Source organism: Mustela lutreola, chromosome 3, assembly GCF_030435805.1.
Source record: "Mustela lutreola isolate mMusLut2 chromosome 3, mMusLut2.pri, whole genome shotgun sequence".
NCBI lineage: Eukaryota > Metazoa > Chordata > Mammalia > Carnivora > Mustelidae > Mustela > Mustela lutreola.
This window is the reverse complement of record NC_081292.1, coordinates 18,981,780-19,001,267: the sequence shown is the minus strand read 5'-3', so window position 1 is coordinate 19,001,267 and position 19,488 is coordinate 18,981,780. Positions and strand designations below refer to the sequence as shown.

General features: G+C 44.0%; 2 protein-coding genes across 2 annotated transcripts in view; one reads left to right on the top strand and one right to left on the bottom strand.

Moving 5' to 3' along the window:
• SNTB1 (syntrophin beta 1) overlaps positions 1 to 19,488 on the bottom strand; it is a 229,588-nt gene that overhangs the window by 188,901 nt on the left and 21,199 nt on the right. The gene's annotated exons all lie outside the window — the stretch shown is intronic.
• Positions 1,558 to 1,909, top strand: LOC131826451 (bolA-like protein 2). The gene has a single exon (XM_059165710.1). It carries the CDS (start codon positions 1,610 to 1,612, stop codon positions 1,868 to 1,870), a length of 261 nt encoding a protein of 86 aa, XP_059021693.1. The 5' UTR covers positions 1,558 to 1,609; the 3' UTR covers positions 1,871 to 1,909.

Genomic DNA, 19,488 nt, shown 5'->3' with positions numbered 1-19,488 from the left:
AGGGGAAGATGCCATTCTGAAATACACCCAGACTGTTCTGTTCTCCTTAACAAGACCTGCCCTCAATGGAAACTATTTTACCAGAGCCTAAACCACTAACAGGGGTTTTATCAGAGCCTAACTGACGTGAGAGAAGGGAAATACCCAACTTGAGCCCCTTTTGGCTTCCTGTCTCGCCCATGGTGTGAAAAAAAAACTCGTGAGAAGAACTTGTGAAGAATTTTATGCAGTCAAATTTATTAATTTTTTTTAACTCTCTGCATGGAAAATAAAAAGTTCATAAACAAAACCAAAAGACAAATGGGAAACATATTTGCAACTAAGGGGAGGCTAATTTCCTGAAACTATAAAGAACGCCTACAAAAGGTAATCAACACAACAGGAAAAAATGAGCAAAACATCTAAACAGGAAAAGAAATGAAAAGGCTCTTGAATCTGCAATGACAAAAAACTCACTGAGAGTTATCTGTTATCACGAGATAACAGAGTGCTTCCCCCCGCCCCATGTCTTACCACCGTCAACAGGGCTCCTGTGTAATAACGGGATAACTGAAAAGAAATGCAAGGCTCAGATCCTACTTACGAAGGAGTCTCTAGGGAAGCCCAAGACAACAGGGAAGATCAAAACAAGGACATCGGAGGAAAGTTAGCTTCTGACATGGAGAGCTCCTATGGCAATCAGTAAACCCGGCTCAGCTCCCAGGCAGGTGAACAAAAAACCCAGGTGGTAGGCCAGAATTGGCCACAGTTCTCCCACCCCTATGCAATGGTCTGGGAAAGCCAGGCATTCCCTGCCACTCTCTATAGAAGCAAATAGGACGCTCAGGCCCACATGCAAACACTGGCCTAGTCCATGCTCATAAGGGAGAATGAACAGGGGCCTACAGACTTACCCAAACACAGTCCTTCTGTTTTAAGTCATTTTTTCCTTATTTTTTACAGCACATAAAATTTTAAAAGGCAAAGAGAAATCTCTGAACACGTTCCATTACCTAGACATACCGTACATTTTTAACTGAAGAGATCTCTCCTAGACCTTCTCCATACAGATAGTAGTGATCATAAGGTAGAGGCAGCTGGAATAGGCTTTTCAAAGCATCACTTCACAGACGTTTTCCATACTGCTGTACAATCTTTATACTTGTAATTTGGAATAGGTAGAGGACATTCTGTGGAGCGACCAGACACTTTTAGTGGGAGGGTTTCTTTTTATCAAAAGCATAACCTGGACTGTGACACAGGTCTCACATGAAGGCTGGGTTCCAGCTATCCATGTTGCCATAGTCTGACTGTGGCCACCCCCCACCCCCGAAACTTCACATATTGAGATCTTAATGTCACAGGTGATGGCCCCAGGAGAGAGGCCTTTGGGAGGTGCTAAGGTCATGAGGGGGCCTTAACAAGAGACCCCAGAAGGAACATTCACCCTTCCCTCCACTGTGTTAAGAATCCAATGAGAAGTCTGCATCCCAAAAGAGGGCCCTCATCTGATCGGCTGGCACCCTGATCTTAAGAGTTCCAACCTCCAGAGCTGTAAGAAATAAATTTCTGGGGGGTCGGAGCTGGGGTTCCCTCCCGGCTAGGTTGTCGCCCCTTCTGGGCCGCCGCGATGGAACTCAGCGCTGAATACCTCTGGGAGAAGCTGCAGCGGGACCTGGAGGCGGAGCATGTGGAAGTCGAGGACATGACTCCCCACCGTTGCGCGTCCAGCTTCCGAGTCCTGGTGGTGTCGGCCAAGTTCGAGGGGAAGCCACTGCTTCAGAGACACCGGCTGGTGAACACGTGCCTAGCAGAAGAGCTTCTGCACATTCATGCCTTTGAGCAGAAAACCCTGACCCCAGAGCAGTGGGCCCGCAAGCAGCAGAAATAAGAGACCAAGGCCTGCACAGCCATTAAATAATGAATCAGGGCCAAAAAATAAATAAATAAATAAATAAATAAATAATTTTTTTTTTTTTTTAAGATTTTATTTACTTATTTGACACAGAGAGAGAGATCCCAAGTAGGCAGAGAGGCAGGCAGAGAGAGGGGGGAAGCAGGCTCCCCACGGAGCAGAGAGCCCGACATGGGGCTTGATCCCAGGACCCTGGGATCATGACCTGAGCCGAAGGCAGAGGCTTTAACCCACTGAGCCACCCAGGTGCCCCAAATTTTTGTTCTTTATAAGAAACCTAGTCTATGGTATTTTGTTACAGTAGCTGGAATGGACTAAGACACATGACCTTCAACTCCTGGACCGCTGGTACCCAATAAAAATAAAACCACTGGAAAAGAACCCAAAAAATTCTTTACAAAAATATCTCGATACCTCTTCAAGAACAACCTATTTTTCTCAACTTCTCAGAAGTCTTGGCCAGCTTCAGTGGGACAATACCCATGTTTAGAAGCCACTGGTACCATGATCCCAGAGAACTGAATCTCAATACTCATTAGGTCCTGGCTAAACCTTAAGGGCTGAGTGTCGGGAATTTCAAGAGTCACATCAAAGAGCGTGGCACCAGCTGGCAGGGAACGTGAGCCAGGCCAGCATTTTTACAAATGTCCTCCCTGTCGCCACAGCTATTTTCACTGACAAAGACCCTGCTGTTTTCAACCCAATGCAGGTCCAACAGATTGCACTTAACTAGGATAGTGGTTCTGCAAAGCAGGCAAAATGCTGACCAGGATGAGACCAGCCAGGAAACCCACTTCCTTTATCCCCTGATCAGGATGAAAAGAGGGACGGGGTTCATGAAAGGCTGTGCATTAGGGTCTGATCCCTGTGCTGTCATCTCGTGTTACCTGCATGAAAGAAGGGGGATTGTTTGGGTTTGGAGGGTGGGGTGAATTTCCAATCCAGTTGCTAGTCAGCCCTGGGTTCGCTGCCAATGTAAGTGACTCTACCATAGGCACCATTCCTTCTCGGTTTAGATTGGACTGTACAGCGCTTTTGGCCTTGTTGATCTAAGAGTGGATTTTATTAACATTTTGTCCCTACCTCTGTACAAGCTAAGGCTGTGGTCTTTGGGGACAGTTTCCTTGTTTAATCTTATTCGTTCATGCCCCGGAATCCAATACAGTGTTGGGTTTATTTGTTGTTTTTAAAGAGAAGCCCTACACCTCTCATTCCTACACACACTTATTTCCCAAGAACTGCTTGCTAATGACGCCCATTGTAAAATGCAAAGCTCTTTATGAAAAATCAGAGAGAGGACTATAGTAGTAAGAAATGCAGGCTTCCCGGAATACTCAGAAAACCGTTTCACTTACTCCACCATCGATGAAAGAAGCCGATTCTATTGTTGGGCTCTGTAATTGTTAAAATATTCTTTCTTCCTGGAGGAGCTGAACTCTGCCTCCCTGTAGCTAGCTCACAGTTTCAAGGGCCTTTGTCTTTTTTTTTTTTTTTTTAAAGATTTTATTTATTTGACAGAGAAAGAGAAATCACAAGTAGGCAGAGAGGCAGGCAGAGAGAGAGAGGGGAGAAAGCAGGTTCCCTGCAGAGCAGAGAGCCCGACGGCGTGGGGCTCGATCCCAGGATCCTGGGATCATGACCTGAGCCGAAGTTAGAGGCTTTAACCCACTGAGCCACCCAGGTGCCCCTCAAGGGCCTTTGTCTTAAGGGAACTGACATACCCCCTTTCCACAACCAACCTGGTGGCCATCTGTAGCTTATTGCCTGGTCTCCCTACATTTATTTTATTTCATTATTTTTTAAAAGATTTTATTTATTTATTTGAGCTAGAGAGACAGAGAAGGAGAGAGAAAGGGGGCGTGCAGAGGAAGAAGGATAAGCAGATGCCCCACTGAGCAGGCAGCCTTACACAGGACTGGATCCCAGGACCCTGAGATCATGACCTGAATGGAAGGCAGACACTTAATCGACTGAGCCACCCAGGTGTCTCTACTTAACATTTTTCTACAAAGTCCCACCCTTTTTAAGATACCAAATGGCATGATATTAATAAAGAGCACAACTTATTTTTAGCACATACAATTTATAGGGCATTTTAAAATAACATACCTCTAACAAAATAAATCACAGACGGATCAAGATATAAACTTAAATATAGGAACCATACAGATACTAGGAGAAAAATGACCTTCTAAAATTATCTTAAGCTGAGGTAGCCCTTTGCACATATGACATAAAACCAGAATGCCATTTAAAAAGATTAGTGGCTTGACTATATAAAAATTTTTTAATTACTGAATGAAAAAAAACCACTAAAAACAAAGTCCCAAAACAAATGGGAAACTTACTTGCAAATAAGGAGAGGCTGATTTCCTTAAACGATAAAGAACCCCTACAAGAGTTAATCAGCCTAACAACAAAAACAAAAAGGAAAAAAAAAATGGGCAAAGAATATAAACAGGAAAAGATATTTAAGTCTCTTAAATCTACAACGTGATACTCAACCTCACTCAAAGTGAAATGCAGATCACACCTACCATGCTGTTCCTTTTTCACTGATCAGACCAGCAAAGATCAAAAAGTTTGATAATGTAACGTAATGGGCTGATATCAAAATGCAAAGATGTGACGACGTCCAGGATGTCGGTCCTTCTCCTTCTCTCCCTCCCTCCCCCCTCCCTCCCTTCCTTCCTCTTTCAAAAAGTAAAGGACCTGGGGCACCTGGGTGGCTCAGTGGATTAAGGCGCTGCCTTAGGCGCTGCCTTCGGCTCAGGTCATAATCTCAGGGTCCTGGGATCGAGTCCCGCATCGGGCTCTCTGCTCAGCTGGGAGCCTGCTTCTCCCTCCCTCTCTCTCTCTCTCTCTCTCTGCCTGCCTCTCTGCCTACTTGTGATCTCTGTCAAAAAAAAAAAAAAAAAAAGTAAAAAAAAAAAAAAAAAGTAAAGGCCCTGATGGGGAAGAAAGGCTGACTACTCTGGGCCAGTATTTTATCCACTTTCCCTTACTTAATCTTCACAACAATGAGGTTACTTCTATTTTTGTAACTGATGAAAATGAGGTTCAGAAAAGAGAGATCATTGACTCAAGCATAGGCAGCGGAGCAGGGATTCAAACCCAGATGTGACTGATTACAAAGCCTAGCCTCTTCCTGCCCATTCATCTCTGTGTTCCTAACAGTTTTTGCTCCATATATTTTACAGCAATGCTCCTTGGCACATAAAGTTTTGAATCTATTATATCTTCACTATTGATTGTGCCATTTATCAATGTGAAATCATTGTACAGAGTACTTTTTGATTCAATGCTATTTTTCTCATTGTTATCCACTTACCGTCTATTTTATTATTAAATCATTTCACACATATTTGAGTACCAACCATATACCAGCTATCTACTGGCAATACCAAAGTGAATAAAGTCCATCTTCAAGGTAACTGAAGACGGTATTAACTGATAGAACACTGTACAGTGGAGTAACGGACTAGACAAATTTTATTCAATTGGCAATGAATGCAGATTACTGTCTTTTTAATCCACTCTGCAATATTCTATGTTTTAAGAGAAAAATGTAAACCTATGTATTTACCATAATGTATACACTTTGGGGTTTATTGTTAGTGTTCGTTTGTTTCCTGGCTTTTTTCTTTTCTGCTATTTTTTTCCTGTATAACCTATGTTTTTTTATCCTAAATCCACTTAAAGACAAGTATCCTATTTTCAGTTATAAGAATGGTTATCACAGAGATTTTTTCCACAAATACACACCAAAAAAATCATATTTATCTAATCAAAACAAGTAACAAAGTGTTAGGCCGTGTTTTACAGGATACCAGAAGTGCACTCCCCTCCATTATCCAGGCGTAATTAATCTGGGTTCCCAAAACTAGTCATTACCTTGTGCGTGTGCACTCGTGTGTGTGTGTGTGTGTGTGCATGTGTGTGTATGCACATGCACACATGGTGTTCACTCGCTTTCAAAAACCTTTTTCGTCCTTTGTATCTAGCTTGTTTCCATAGTTACAGCAATTATTAGCATCAGTTCTTATGCTGACCATCAGTATTTTTATTCGCCTGAACTTAAAGTTCAAACAAAGCTGAACAAGGATCCTCTGGGGACCCCTGCAGTGGGTGGGAAGCTGGAATCAACTGCTTCTAAAATCCCCTCCTGCCCCAAGGTACTTCATAGCTGTCCGCGATGTGTATTAAGTGTTCAGACGCACCCCAGGCTTATGTAGCTCAACAATACAATCAGCTTCCTGTTGCAGTGGAGCACCTGGCTTGCTTATATACTCTTTAGACCTTGCAAATGCTAACAGTCACAAACAAAAAAGGCACTAGAAGGTTCTAGCAGTGCAGCTGTTAACAGGCCCTAGAGCTAGACTATTTTGGTTTAGACCTGGGCTCTGATGCTTATTACTGTGTGACCTTGGGGAATTCACTAGCATCTCTGTACCTCAGCCTGAAATGGGGATCATAGCCCCTCAGAGGGTCGTTCTGGGCCTTCAGTGGGATAAAACACAGAGAGTCCTTCCAAGACACCTCCCTAAAAGTCTTGTCTGTTCCCCGGCGTTCAGCAAGCTCTGTTGCTTCTTGAGCACCGTGGTCTGATTCTTACCACAAGTAACTGCAGTTTACCTTTCTGTCCTTTCTGACACTCACCTGTCTCACTCCTGGGACCTTGGCAATGAGAACTTGAGGAACGGAAGGAGAAACGCTACCCTCTGTCCCCCCGCAAGAGTCCCGCTGCAATCCCTCAGAGCGAAGGGGGTCACAGCCCAGCCCAGCAGCGGGATCTTGCTGGGGCCTGGATCATTTCACGGCAGCCGCACTCAGTGGGTTTGCTGAGCTTCCCAAGAGCCACACAATCATTCTGATGATCCGGGGCCTCTGCTGGGAAGACAGCCAGTGGTTCCTGTGTATGAAACTCACCGAAGAAAAGAGCAGCAAAGCCAGCAACGGCTCACCTGGGATGGAGGCTACCCCGCTGGCACACGTTCACACCCCACCAGTCGTGAGGCCCCTGGCCATGTGTCGGTACCCTAGAGCCAGGAGCGGCTGACGCAGCCCGCAGCCTTCTTGGACTCTCCTGTGGAGAGGTGGGGTTGACTTCTCTTCCTCCTTCATGTGGATGGACACTGGGGCTGCCTTCACTTACTCGGTGCACGGCTGGAATGACCCGCTGTGCCAGTTTCTGGGTCCAGACTGAAGAGACTGGCAGCCACCCCCTCCTGTCCCTTGGAACGCTCGCTCTAGGGGATCCCAGCAGCTGCCTCAGGAGTCTGTCTGCCTGAGCCCACCACACTGTGAGCTCAACCAATAATAAAACAACAAACCACCAGCACACATAAAAACACCTACCAAACGTTCAAGGTGGTCCTAACATGTGATGTTCTTAGTATTGTGTGACCTACCCAAACTCACAAAGCGAATTTGCTGTTGCGCAGGGCCTAGAACATCAACAGTCACGCACCCCTGGCCCAAGGCTCACTCTCTCCTCCAAGTGGCTGTTCTCGCTAATCCGTGAGCAGTTGCTGCCACGACAATAACCACTCTTGCGAGGCTCTCTCCTGTTAGTCCCACACGGCCAGGTGGTTTTCTCTTCCCAGCAAACACTGATCCTCATAGAGGGACAGACACAAAGAGAAGAAAAACAAGGGCCGTTCATTCTGCCAAAAGGCAGGTCTGTGTGGATCTTTTCCTTAAACTTTCCTCACCTCATTCCCTATACCCATCTCTGCCTTCATGATATGAGCTATGCCTAAGAACTGGGCATTCTTTGCCCAGTGCTTACCGAAAAACATTAGACCTTAAAACAACTCAGCCTTCAATATTAAATAGGAACATATAAAATTTGCGTGTATGAAGTTCCTCTTAAAATACAGTCTCTTAACAATGGAATCATTTAGTCTAAATGGACCATGCTTAATTTTCTCAAGCAGTGTATTTCTGGTACCAATCTTTGCCTCTGTTTTCACTGGGCTGGGGAATGGGAAAGAGAGAAGTATGGAGGCACGGTGGAATTCTAGCAGGAAGAGGCACAGTACACTATCTCTCTCCAGACTGCTCCCTCAATGGAAGGCTGAAAGAAATTATCCTGGGGGGAGGCTGGGCAGATCTAACAGCGACAGTGACCCCGGATTTGTGGCTGGAAGAGAATGGAGCCAGCAGCCCCATATCCCCAGGAAAGGAAATTGCTCTGTCCCAGAGGGAGGTGAACAAAGTTTTGGGAAAAGAGAAAGGTCGAGACCTGGTCAAAAATTAGAATCTCAGAATCCAGAGAGTGAGAGAAAAGAAGATCAGAATTTATGGAATTAAAATTTATAGAAACCCTGGGAGGTATTCTCTTCTAGTCTCTATTATTTCTGTTTTCTGAAGAGGAGAGAAACAATTGTTTTTCAGGAAAAAGCACGTGGAAAATTTGTTACCATACAATTATAAAGAAAAGGATTTAGGGGAAAATGTATAAGTAATTTCTGTTCCCTTAGATCACAAGTGATTAAATTTCTTTGGTAAGAAGTGAATACAACTAAGATTATGTAAATGCTTACATGTTTTTTCTTAGTCAATCGGTTTGGACAGGAGAAAACTTTTATTGTTTTCAGCCTTCTTCCCAGTCAAGACTCATTTTCAGCTCAAGGGTCTGACTTGAAAACAATGGAAAACATGCTTAAAACAAAACTGTGCCCTTTTGACACTTAACACCAAATAGAGCTGTAATCAAGTTCTCTAAGCATCTTTATATCAGAATTTTGCCCTACTAACAGAGGTCTCCCAAAATATGCTACTCTCAGGAATTCTGCTGGGTAACAATGTTACACGTTTTATCTCTTTCCTCTGTTTGTGCTGTCAAGAACTCTCTAGACTGCGTAGATATGAGGTGAGGGACACACTTTCTTAAAATATGTATTATAACCAAGGAGGCAGATAAACATCTCCCTGCATCCAATACCACTAGAGTCAACTAAACTGAAATGAGAAGGCTGGGGGATACCCAAATTGCTGTGCACCTGCCACAGAAAGGAAAGAGGAGAGAAGAGGCCCTAAACTAGTGGATTCTGGGGTCCAGAGCAAGAATGGAAGTGCTCTAGCATTCATTCAGGGCTGGAGGGGTCCCTGGAGGGAATGGACAGAGAAGAAAAGAAAGGGATGGGAAAAACTTCAGATGAGATGCTCCTGGCTTTATCCACTCGAAGAAACAACTTCTGAATGCTTATTCCAAAATCTTCCTGGTAGTAGTTGAGGATACAAGCATAAATAAGATACGGTCTGGTCCCCTCCGGAATCCTCAAGTTAACAGGAAAAGAACCACGTAAAGAAATAATCACAATCCAGTATGGCAAACACAGGAAAAAATGATTGCATCCAACATCCACTATATGATTGCTGCCTGCCAAACATGGTGACTTTACACGGATCCCATTTAATATTTCCAAATACCCTACATCACAGGTACTGTGACCATCCAGATGAAGGTACTGAAAGGTGAGTTATTTGCTCAAGCAAATGTAATTGTTCAAGGTCACCGATATCAGTGGGGAGGGGTTAAAGCCACATGTTCTGAATTTGAGGCCGCATTTTCTCTCTCTCTTTTTTTAAGAGTTTATTTATTTATTTGACAGAGAGAGAAAGAGAGATCACAAGTAGGCAGAGAGGCAGGCATAGAGAGAGAGAGAGAGAGAGAGAGAGAGAGAGGAGGAAGCAGGCTCCCTGCCTAGCAGACAGCCCAATGTGGGACTCGATCCCAGGACCCTGAGACCATGACCTGAGCGGAAGGCAGAGGCTTAACCCACTGAGCCACCCAGGTGCCCGATGCGACTGGTTTTAGAAGAATATTCCAGGTGGTGCGACTGATGGGAGCAAAGACACAGGACTCATAAGCACACCTGATGAGGGCACAGGGAGACATTCAGGGTAGCTGCAGAGGGGTTTACAACACAGTAGCCTTAGTAGCTGAGCCCGGGTGTGGAGGACCACCCAGTTAGCCCATTTTCAAGGGTATGGATGATGGACGTGATTCTCGGAGCCTGGGGGATTCTCAGACCTTTTTACAGAGGACGAAAAGCACAATCAGATTTGCATTTTAGACACATCTCCCTGGCAGCCATGTGGGGTTCAGAGTGGCTAGAATGCAGTAATTGGATTTGCAGACATTTGGGGGTTAAATTGACAGAACGCAGTGCGTGAGAGAAAGGAGTGTAGGATGAATCCGAAGTTTCTAGCTCGAGAGCCTGGTGGCAGATTACAAAAACTCGGGAGGCAGAGGTTTCTAGGGGAAAGTGGTACGCGCCGTCCTGGCGTGCTGAGTTTGAAAAGCCTTTGGCACATCAAGTGGGGCTCCCATGAGGCAGCCCAAAGATAATTACAAAATTCCAGGGAAGACTTGATAAAAGTCATGGAGTTAAACTTTTGTCATACTGCATGTGTCTAAGACCCAAAGAAAAGGAGTTAATACAAACAGGACGGGGCAGGTAAATGGTCCCTTGCGCCTGGTTAGTTTCCTGCGTGTTTTGCTGGGAGGATGGGGTGGCTTGTGTGCGGGGGCGGGGGGTGGGGGGTTGGGGAGGGTGTGTTCTTTCCTCCGGCTCTTCCTCATATAGTTGGGATCTACTGAGAAAAACCAGTTGCAGGCTTTTGGTCCAAGGGATATTCATTCCGCAACAGGCTAACCGCACCCTGATGATCCCAGCTCCGGAGAGAACACGTGGCCCCAAGTTCACTGTTGTGGTGAAGTCCTGCTATGGCCTCGGGCAGGAGAGCCAAGATCAAAGCTCACAACATAAATATTGTGCTGATTAAAACCAAACTTTCTGCTTTTGATGTAAGCTAGCCTCTATTGTTGGTAGGAACAATGCAGTAGTGCAGCAAGAGGACCCTAGCTGTAAGTATAAAATAGAGTGTACTCGATAAAAGAGACAGAGACAGAAAGGGAGAAGAGAAGGAAGGAAGGAAGGAAAGAGAAGAAATAAAGGAACTAATGTCATTCCCAGGGAGTGATGCAGAAGCAAGAAGTATCTTCTGTTGAGATCCACTTCTGTGGCGGAAAGAGCAGAGCACATTGGGTCAGGAAACCTTCCTTCTAGCCTCATTTTGCCATAAACTGCCCGTGGGGCGTTAGGACGTCCTGCACCTTTGCAGGCTATAGAAACTGTTTCCAGTCCTTTCCAGCCATCCCACATCCCTGTTTCACGATGCTCCCAGGAGATGCTCTTTCTCCTGGCGTGCCACCTTCTTTCTCTCTGGCAGGGAAGGATGCCTGATCTCTCCTAGGGGTAATGAGACACAGGTTCGGAAAACTCTCAGAGGCTGTCAGGGGCCCAGCTCACTTCCACTTCTGAAACTCCCAATATGCTGTGAAATTAAGAAACGCCAAAACAGGGACGCCTGGGTGGCTCAATTGGTTAGGCAGCTGCCTTCGGCTCAGGTCATGATCCCAGCGTCCTGGGATCGAGTCCCGCATTGGGCTCCTTGCTCGGCGGGGAGCCTGCTTCTCCCTCTGCCTCTGCCTGCCTCTCTGTCTGCCTGTGCTCGTTCGCTCTCCCCCTCTCTCTCTCTGATAAATAAATAAAATCTTAAAAAAAAAAAAAAAAAAAGCCAAAACGGGACCAACAAAATTCTCGCATATCCGCAAATGCTTGTATTTCACAAATGACTCTTATTTACAACCAAAATAAAACTTCATTTGGGAACAGTATCAGAAGTCCCAATTTGAGTCCTTTTATGAATCTGAGGCCTAAGGCAAAATGGGCCACCTGCTCTTCTTTCATAAATCGGGTCATTTCCGTACTGCCAGGAGCTGAGCACATCGCTATCATGTGGTTCATAAAGAAGGACTTAAAATTACGTGGATAATAAAGAAGTACTTGCTAAATGAAAAATGCACACATGGATGAATCAATAGTCTGCATGTCCTAGGGGTCTGCATACTTCATTAGGAAAATGGTAAGGTGACAATATGGTTCTCTGAAAAGCATGCTGATTATAGTCCGGCCCTGTAACTGGGTAGATCCTCAGAAATCCCCTTTAATCTATAGATCTAAGGGGGCATATATTAAGACTCTTAACTATTAAGTAGAAACAATATCCCCGTCTTCACTGTAAGTCTCCAATACCAATCTTCAACTGGGATATATTTCTACCATTTATACAATGAGGAAGGACAGAACTCTCCAGAAGCCAGAGACTAGGTCCCCAAGAAAGCACATGCCAGAGTTTTGTTCATAAATGTTTTTGAGGGGATTAGGAAGAAACCTATGTTGAAGCAAAACTTTACCCCATGGATAAATGGGACAGCCAAAGACCGACAAAAATGTTGGATTCAGAAGAACTCCAAGACCATGCTTATTGTTTTGATGTTATAAGTATCTAGTCCCCACCCAGACAAACAGTTGCAATTGCTCTCAAAGTTTTATTTTTCAGCCAATGTCTCCTGCTAGATTTTCCCAGTTGGTGGCTATGGAGTGGAGAGCCATCTTGGAGAGATAGGTTTAAAAAAAAAAAAAAAAGGTGAGAATCAGCTGCCCAATGTTGATTTCGGACACCTCAAAATGGGAGGGTCAGTTCTTGGGATTGCCCATGGGTGGCCCAAACTGCCCATGCAAATCTGTGCTTCAAATTCATAGGCCTTGAAGGAAGCAAACATGACTTGACATGTACCTTCCTCCCAGGGTTCATGGAGAGGATTAATGAGTTAATAAGCATTTAGTACTCCGCAAGCCACAGGTGACTGGCAAATATTATTAGGACCACATTTTTTCCTCCCCAAATGGTTCAGGCTTTGATCAGAAGGTAAAAATCCCAAGAGAAATGTGTCCTTCAGATACGGGAAACTGGATGTCTGGTCTTGGGTAACAGGCCGCCTGTAAAAATGCCATAGGTTGCCCAGTCACTGGTGGCAGGGACAGATTTACCCAATATGAAGGCAACAGTATTCCCCAAAGCACTATTGAAAGTAACCGAAGTAATAAGCAATTCCAATTAACAGTGGCATTTTGCAGCAGCAGCAGAAACACTTTGGTGAGACTGATGTTTCCCTGAACTCTGTCCCTTCTCAAGTCGGAAACTTATTTAGCTGTTGTGCAAACTACAGCTCTGTGAACACGGTGCACTCGTTTGCTTTGGCCACATCCAGACTTTATGCGCACACGGACATAATCTAGTCAGACTGCAATAACTGTACTTATTTGATATAACTCAGGTGGTTTCCAAGACTCCCATTAGCAGGGAAAATACAGAGTTATTAAGTTCATTTTAGGCTTAAATATGTCTCCTTCCTGGAACATTGCCTCCTAACTAACTCTATTTACTCTCCAAGCACAAATCCTGTGAAATGGTTAAGCAGCTAAAATTTACTGAAGGATCTTCTGTACCCTGCAAAATGATACTCTATTTATCTTGCTACAGAGCATGCCTGAAACTCTAGAATGATCAGAGTCACCCCAAAAAGGGAAAATGCCAGTTGCTTTTGGGAAGGCAACAACCTCCAAATCAAGAGTCCCAACTCCTATTATCATCAGGAAGAACTTCACAAAATGACACACTGAACAGAATCTCACTCATCTGAAAAGGAGGGAAGTAGCTTTTCTAGCATTTCTGCAAACCTTTCCATTTTCTGGACAAAAAAAAAAAAAAAAAAAAATGAACCTAGCAGGGCCGTGAAGAGTAGATTTCAGGATGAGAGAATGGAGGTGGGGAAAACTCTCAAGAAGCTATTGCAGAACCTCGGAAGAAATGCAGTGAGACTCTGAAAGAAAGTGGTCATGGTGGGAATTCAAAGGTGGACGATTTCCGGTGTGTGTCGGGTTTTGTGCTAGGGGCTGAGTCTTTGTTGCCATAGAAGGGTCCAGGCTCTATGAGCAGCCAGGACACACATACATCACCAGGACAGGGACACCAGGGTGGCTCAGCTGGTTAAACGTCTGTCTTTGCCCTCAGTTATGATCCCAGGGTCCTGGGATCGAGTCCCGCATCGCTGCCTTGCTCAGCAGGGAGCCTGCTTCTCCCTCTGCCTGCTGCTCCCCCTGCTCATGCTCGCTCTCTCTCCCTGACAAATAAATAAATAAAATAAATAAAATATTTAAAAAATAAATTAAAAAATAATAAATCACCATGACATCTCTTAACTGCTATGACTGTGGCGTAAGTAAAATGTCCCCAAATTGCACACTGGGAGGACGCTGAGACTAGACAGTAAGGAAGAACTTCACAAAAATGACACACTGAACAGAATCTCACTCATCTGAAAAGGAGGGAAGTAGCTTTCCTGGCAGCATGAGCCACGCACGTTTGCCAAGCTCAATACCTATCACCTGCTGAGTCATTCATTCATATATTCATCCAATCATGCCTTCATGCATTATTCATGCGTTCCCCAGGCCTCTACTGTGTCCCAGGCTCCACATGGAGCCCTGGACATGTTATACTGAATGAAGCCCAGTGGGGACAGATGAAAACGTGGCGGATGTCAGGCTATACAGTTTCATTTATATCCTGATGTCACTAGGGATCCAGCCAAGGATTTCTGAGCTGCCAATGACATGATCACAACTTCTGTTGAGTAAAATAGTTCTGGCCAAAACCAAAATATGAAAATGAAGGATTAGAAAGGCCGGTGAGTGATAGCCCAGACATGAAGACACTGACTGCCACACTGGAGAAACAGGATGGTAGGACCCGACCAGGGCAAGAGCCGTGGGCACAGAGGCAAGGGTAAGGATCTGCACACTGCCTGGGGGCAATGAACAGAGCTCCGAGAGATGGGCAGGTAGAGAGCGCCCGAGCCTCAGTTTCCTGATTTGGATCAGTGGGAAAAGTGTGAGTCTGTTACTCACTTGACGGGCCTTGGAGGAGGTAAGTTTGAGCAGGAAAGTGAAAGACGAGCTGGGGGCATACCATGTTTGAGAAACTTCTGGGTCACTCACGCTAGAATGTCCAGTGGGCCTTCATGAAGCTCAGGACAGAGGCAGTTGCTAGAAAAAGGGATTTGAATGTTGTGTGCAGAGAAGGACAGGTGAAACACTGAGTAGAAAAGAAGCAGAAACAGACAGAATCTTACCAAAGCCCATTAGAGACCTACGGAGGATGACGACCTTGCGACCTTGGGAAAAGAGATAAGCGGCAGAACAGGAGAACTGGGAAAGGCTGCTAGTGTGAAGTTAACGAGGCAAGAGAGAGATTCCAGAAAGAGGGCTGTAAGTAGCAATCAGCACCGAAACACACGCCTGTCTACTCCTTTCACCACCCCAAGAATGTCCAGTGGGCCTTCGTGAAGTTCAGGACAGAGGCAGTCCTGAAAAAATAGTCCCCACGAAAAGTCCCCACAAAATTTGTTTGTCCCTTTTTCAGACACATCCTTTAACATCTTTTCCAGCCATGCCTGAATACTGATCTGTGGCTACAGTAATTGTAATAGTTGAGACCAAGACCCCATGAACACCAGTGCTGGTGAGACACCCAATGTGATCAAGGGCTAGAAATCTGACTGGGCTCAAAGGAACCCCAAGTGGTGAACAGGAGAAAACCCTGTTAAAGTGTATCTGATTTGTCCTCATGGATGACCAAGGCATTTTCTAAATTATAAGTCAAAGTCATTTGCTTAACAGCATTTCCAGAAAAATCTGAACTACAGAAATGCTGTGTTTCCAAGAAACTGTCATGGTTTCTTCGGCTCCCTGTCTTTGGATAGCCAACTGCAGTTTTCTGGAAGGGGTAAGGTACAAACCAAATCAGGCTAGTGCCCCCAAAAACATCAGCTGACAATTTCACAGCAGTCTGGTCAGCTCTTAAGTCTGAAAAAAGAGCATCTTATCTCTGTTAAATATCTATTGTTCCAAGCTTTAGGATAGATATTTTTCCTTTTATAAAAGTAACATAGGATGTTCCAAGTTCAGTTTGTGCCTTATTTTATTTAAAATAAATATATGCAGACAGAAAAATATAAAAGAGCAAAAACATAACAAGTCAGGCCCAGTTTGAGCTTGAGTAATTAAACCAAACTCTTGTCATCTTGTGTTATGCCCGGTGGAGATCATCTCATCCCTGGGTTTCCTTTGACTGGGTTTCTCTTTTCTCAAATTAGATCCATAGAGAATAAGAGCCCTAAAGAGGCCCGATGACCTGCAGGCTATCAGGAATGTCTGCTGAATCAGTGATTCTTCACTTTTAAAACTAGTAAGTGCTGGGGGAGTGAAGAGATAATGTCTAGAGCTGATCATCAAGGAAATGTAGCATAAGCATATCATTAAAGTTAGGGTGGTAACCAGTAAAAGAGCTAAATATGGAAACTGTTAAAAGTGGTTTCCTCTGGGAAGTGGGCTGGTTGGGGGGGGGGGAGGTTGGGGCAGGAGGCTGTGCTTTTCATTATAAGACATTTTGTACTTTGCAATTTTTTTAACCAGTGACATTTTTATTTGGATAGTACGAAAGCGAGAAAAAGCACTGAAATGTTACTACTGCATGTACGCTTACTTCATCCTGCGTGATATAGATTTTTGGACTTGTAACCACAAAGCGGAAAGATAGAGATTTTCTTTTATTTTAATAAACAGTCTTTAATAGAAAGACTGAGATCCAGGTAAGTTAAATACACTACCTAAGGCCACAAACAGTACAGCCAAAGCAAGAATCCAGCCACTCTAGTAGGTCTGTATTTTATCCACAGATTTCCAAGCTGCCCCCTTTGGATGAATTTCCCGAAACAGGAAATAGATTTATTCTTATTCGGGAAGTTTTTAGGCTACACTACAGGTCCTCCTGGACAATTATTCTATCACAGTTCAGCCTTATTAGACATCATAAATGTTACAGAGAAGGGGCGCCTGGGTGGCTCAGGTGGTTAAGCATCTGCCTTTGGCTCAGGTCATGATCTCAATGTCCTGGGATTGAGCCCTGCATTCTGCTCAGTGGGGAGTCAGCTTCTCCCTCTCCCATCTCTCTCCCCCTACTCATGCTCTCTCTTGCTCAAATAAATAAATAAACTCTTAAATAAATAAATAAAATAATATTGAGAAGAAGGAAAGTACCAGAGGCCGGAATATGGAATTGATTTCCAAGAAGTCAGCATATGGGGGAAGGAGGAGCACTGACACCCAGTATGATCGCCTCTAAGCAGCCAAAGTCTACCAATCTGCTACAGCTGTTTTTTTTTTTTTTTTTTAAGATTTTATTTATTTATTTATTTGACAGGTAGAGATCACAAGTAGGCAGAGAGGCAGGCAGAGAGAGAGAGAGAGGGAAGCAGGCTCCCCACTGAGCAGAGAGCCCGATGTAGGGCCGGATCCCAGGACCCCGAGATCATGACCTGAGCCGAAGGCAGCAGCTTAACCCACTGAGCCACCCAGGCGCCCCTGCTACAGCTGTTCTATTGAAGTATCACAAACTGGGTGGCTGAAGCAACAGAAATTTATCATCTTCCAGTCCTAGAGGCCAGAAGTCCAAAATCAAGGTGTCGGAAGTGGCTCCCTTTGAGGGCTGTGTTCTAAGGCTCTCCCAATGGCTGGGAGCCACCCAACTTCTCCCTGTGACCCTTCACAGGGTCTTCTTTCTGTGGCTGGCTGCCTGTCCAAATTTCCCTTCTTATAAGAATTTTGTAGGGGCGCCTGGGTGGCTCAGTGGGTTAAGCCGCTGCCTTCGGCTCAGGTCATGATCTCAGAGTCCTGGGATCGAGTCCCGCATCGGGCTCTCTGCTCGGCAGAGAGCCTGCTTCCCTCTCTCTCTCTCTGGCTGACTCTCTGTCTACTTGTGATTTCTCTCTGTCAAATTAATAAATAAAATCTTTAAAAGAAAAAAAAAAAGAATTTTGTAATTATTATGGGCTCACCCTACTCCAGTATGACCTCTTAACTAATTACATCTGCAACAATTTCAGTTTTCAAATAAGTTCCTCTTTTGAGCACAGGGAAGGGGGAGGGTTAGGACTTCAAGATATGATTGGTGGGGAGGAGGGGACATAACTCAACCCATAACACTAGGAGAAAACCAAATCCTTGAAGCTTTTCCCCAAACATTTACAGAGTTTTCTAAAGATTTTTTTCTTCTAGGAATATAGCCCATTAAAAGTTAAACCCAAGTGGATAACAAAATTTACTGGTTAGAAATTCATTTTACATTATCTAGGTTTGAACCTCCACTAAATAAAAGAGAGAATGCTAACCATAATATTATGGCCTCTAAGTGACTGTATACTCTAGGATGCTTTGGGATCAAAGGAAGTAATAATAATTTAAATTATGAATAAATATGCATATGTTTATCCACACACATGGAATGTTATAAATGTAACAGCTGTTATCCAGTGAAGTCATTGCCCAACAATGTAAAAGCATTCATCCTATAACTACCTTAGTTCTGTCAACCCTCAGGTGGATATGTCACATTTTAGGGGGTCTTGTCAATTATAACCATAGAGCGGAATGAAGTCAGAGAGCCTTAACCTGGGGAGACACACATAAAAATTTAAAATCCAATTTACTTTTTCATTTGACCATGATATTTACCTTTTGCTTTTCACCCAGAAAGAAAAACAAAGACAACAGGTTTCCTTTTGATTCCTAGTCAAATCTTCTAACTACAGGTCTTTGCAGCAAGGGCACATCACAGAAAACTTAAAAGGGGAAAATTTTCCTTTTATTCAGTCTGTCTAATCAACAGTTCTCCTAAAATAAGCAACTGTTTATTAGCTTAAAGGGCATTTGCAAACCTATCTAACTTGGGAGAACTCTTCAGGTTAATTTTGAAAACAAATGCTGGCAGAAAACTCAGAGAGAGTAGGAAATATTTCTCATTAGAGTAAATTATAAAACTGATAATTTTCCAAATACACCTACTCTTCACTCTTCGTTTGTTTTTGCTAACTCATTCATTCATTCACTCACTTTTCACTGAGTCACTCAACAATTATTGACAAATCTTAACCAAAAGTGGGTCACTTTCCTCAAATTTGTAATATTACTGTTTAAAATTGGAAGGCACTGTTTAAATTAAAAGCAATATTATATATTAGACTTGGCCCTGAATACTCACTAAACACCTATGTAATCAAAAATGAGATAATGAGCAAAAAATATGTCAATACGTGTAATGAAAGCATAAAATAAAATGAATTATGTTTTGTCATAAAAAATTCTTTCTCCTTGGGCACCTGGGGTGGCTCAGTGGGTTAAGCCTCTGCTTTTGGCTCAGGTCATGATCTCAGGGTCCTGGGATCAAGCCCCACATCGGGCTCTGTGCTCAGTGGGGCGCCTGATTCCCACTCTTTCTCTGCCTGCCTCTCTGCCTCCTTGTGATCTCTCTGTCAAATAAATAAATAAAATCTTTAAAAAAATTTTTTTCTCCTTATCTTAAATCTTTTTTCAGATACTTCCTCCTCCTCCTTCTACTTGCCCTGACAGAAGCCTGGCGTTCCCTTGAAAATACCACTTCCTTTGTAACTCTTTCCAGTTCTGTACCATTTCTTTGACTTCTGTCCACCTTCAAAGGCAAAGAAGAAAAACCAGCAAACTCCTCGTTCCCTATTGTCCCTTCTCAATACTCAAACCCCTAAGATCTCTCAGTGAACTCTGCCCCAGTGAGCTCTTCGGAGGCGTGGCCAGTCATACTCA

What these genes read in the sequence shown, in the direction of transcription:
- LOC131826451 (XM_059165710.1), top strand. Translation starts at nt 1,610, where the DNA reads ATGGAACTCAGCGCTGAATACCTCTGGGAGAAGCTGCAGCGGGACCTG.